The sequence below is a fragment of the Halyomorpha halys genome, unplaced genomic scaffold (genome assembly GCF_000696795.3).
Source record: "Halyomorpha halys isolate HHAL.00 unplaced genomic scaffold, Hhal_1.1 Scaffold2860.1, whole genome shotgun sequence".
NCBI classification, from domain to species: domain Eukaryota; kingdom Metazoa; phylum Arthropoda; class Insecta; order Hemiptera; family Pentatomidae; genus Halyomorpha; species Halyomorpha halys.
Window position 1 is genome coordinate 1 of NW_027105289.1, and position 3,000 is coordinate 3,000.

Sequence of the window (3,000 nt, forward strand, 5' to 3'; positions counted from 1 at the left end):
AAAAAAAAAGGGAAAAAAGAAACCAAACTAAAAACAATCACTGAAATGTGCATGAAATATTCACCTTTTGAGATCAAAGAAATTTTACTAAAACTCAATCATCTCTTCTATTTTTCAGGGAAATACCTCCCCCCCTCCCAAAAAAAAAAAAATTGTTTGAATATTTATCTCACTTAAGTCTGCAAAAACATGAAAAACATTTTTGATTTATCAGTAGTTTGAAAGTTCTGAGGGGAAACAGATTTAGAAAGAACTTTTTAAAAAAAAAATTTGCATCTTATGCTGTTGAATAAAATTCAACTTACAGCTCATTTATAGATCTTTACTTTCACTTACCTATTTATGAAATATACAGTAAGGGAAATTATAGCGAATATGCACAATTTCAAATATAATTTATCCACAGAAATACATGTTTTAAATAACCTCATTATCATAATCATTTTATCCCCTTTACCACTTGCACAGTGGGGGGTTACGATTTGTAAAGTCTGGACTAGATGTCTCGTTTTTGGACCATATCCCTTCTATTTCAGTCCATATCCTGCCTCCTTAACACTCTCTTCCCAGGAAATGTGTGGTCTTCCTCTTGGTCTTCTTCCCTCCACACGAGTCTCATACTTCTTCCTGGAAGTTCTCTCCTGGTCCATCCTAAGGAAGTGTCTGAACCACCTTAGCTTGAGCTCCTCTAGGATGCTCTCAGACAGTTTGACTCCGAGTTTAGTTCATATGGTGCTGTTCCATACTCTATCTCGTCATTTCCTTCCTTCTACCTGACGAAGGTAACACATCCCCATGGATTGGATCTGGGTCTTGTATTTTGAGATGAGGATCCACGATTCGGAAGAGTTGGAAAGAATAGGTAAGAACGTCAACTTGTAGATCGTTATTTTAGTTTTTCTCTTCACCTCCCTTTTACCCAGGAAACCCCTTCGAAGCAAACTGAATACTCTTCCAGCTGCACCAATTCTCTGAGAAACTTCCTCATCAACGCTTTTGTTAAGATAAACAACTAGATATGATATTTGAAATTATTGACCTGCTCTAGTCTTTCTCCATTCGCTCTGATCACCCTCATTATTCTCCGGGGTGTTTTTCCTATCATACATTAGGTCTTTTCCAGGTTAATTTTCATGTTTATTGTAGCCATTCCCTCTTAAAGAACATTTATGTTATATTGGAGGTCTCGGTCGTTGGAAGCCAGCAAGACCAGGTGATCCGCAAAAGCTAATACAGAAAATCTTATGGGTTGTAAGTTCCTGTGTCCTAAGTGAAACTCTCATTCTCATTTTAGCTTTCTTTATTGCTTTATCAAGGACTACTATGAAGAGCAGTGTACTCTGGCAACAACCTTGACGAATACCTGATTTTGTCTCGAATTCCTGTGATATGTGGTTCCTTGTTCTAACCACATTCCTGGTTTTATGAAAAATACTCATCACTGCGGAGGTCATTCCTCGATCATTGCCTCTATCTGACAGTGCCTGCTCTATGTCTTCCTTTCTCACCTTGTCGAAAGCCTTTTGAAGGTCCACAAAGCAAATCGAAAGTTTAAATAACCTAGTCTTGCAAAAATCTGTGTATGGTAGGTTTAGTTAAAAAACAAAAAGCAGTTCGAAACTGAAATTACATATTTAAAGGGGGTATATGCTTGGGGGATAACAGCTATGTTTTTTGATAAAATTGACCAACCAGAAGTTCTTTATAGAATCAATTTTTCATATTTTTCCGAAACAAAAACAGCTTTAATGATTTTGACTAAACTGGCATATGTGAAATAGTCTGACAGGACTTAAATACGGATTTTTCAAAAAATCTTGGCCTAAAGTACCTTTAATTTTGTTTATTTGAAAAAAAAAAAATAAGCATTGCTCATTGCAAGCAATACTAAAAAGTGGTTAAATACAAAATATTAAACCATTTTATGAATAACTGAAGGATAAAAAAAGGAGAAATAGAGATACCTGATTTCAAAGGGAAAAACCGAGATAGCATGATCTTTATCTTTTGTTACACTGTTGTATTTTTGGCAGGAACAAAACTTACACTGGTTATTCCCACCTTGAGAAGCACTAAACTACAAATTTTTATAGCAAAATTAAAATAAAAAAATTTTTGTTCATAATCTCACCTTTCCTGGTCTTTAAATTTTTTTTTTAAAATAGCCATAACTTCAACACAAGTTCACCAAAATATACAAAACTTGGGGATGTACATAGGGTGGAAAGTGGAAACTGTGTAATTTGGACACTACGTCAGATTTTTAATTTATCCAATTAAAAATTTATAAATTTGCTAAACCTGGATTAAATTTAAAACCAACTATCTGTACCAAGTATGTTCATATTTTCAGGATTTAAGAAATTTGTCAGGGTTGTGAGGGAAAATATCTCCTAAGACAAAAGGTATCTTTGATCCATCATTTTGGATGGTAGTAAAAAAGGGATTGGATGAGACAGTTCAGAATTCATTCTCCATATGCCCAAGAGCTAATCCTAAAATATTTTTCCATATCGACTTATGTCTTCTGTTTAAATTAATAACGTAAAATAATTGATAAGTTGAAAGATGAATATTTTTCCTACCTTTAAAAAGATTTGTCTGAGTTTATTGTTGTCTTTTTTTATTTTTATAGGCAAGGAAATTTGATAAAAACTTGAGCCAGTTGATAATCATTGATAGTACAAACAAAATTATAAAAAATGTAAGTATATTTGTGAAATATGAATAAATTTAAACTTTTTATTAAATATATGTATATGTAGTTGACCGTAAAAATTGATATATAGGAAGATGGTCAGGGTTGCGGTCAAAAGTGAAACGAAATAGTTTGATGAATAGTTTACAACTATTTTATTTTCCAACGTTTCGCCCCACTTTGTAGGGCTTCATCAGGGCTAAAAAGATACAAAATGAAACTAAGTTAAGATAAAATAATAGAAATAAAAATAAAAAGATAAAACGATACAAAGGCAAGAGTAAAAATTTCATATAAAAATA

The 3,000-nt window shown here is 33.0% G+C and overlaps 1 protein-coding gene across 1 annotated transcript in view; it reads right to left on the reverse strand.

Moving 5' to 3' along the window:
* Positions 1–2,838: 2,838 nt before the first annotated feature.
* The window catches only part of LOC136796475 (FGGY carbohydrate kinase domain-containing protein-like), a 7,529-nt gene continuing 7,367 nt past the window's right edge, over positions 2,839–3,000 (reverse strand). Inside the window, exon 4 of the mRNA XM_067050293.1 lies at positions 2,839–2,897. Within this exon, the coding sequence (XP_066906394.1) occupies positions 2,892–2,897 (6 nt within the window). The 3' untranslated portion in view covers positions 2,839–2,891. The remainder of the gene's footprint in view (positions 2,898–3,000) is intronic.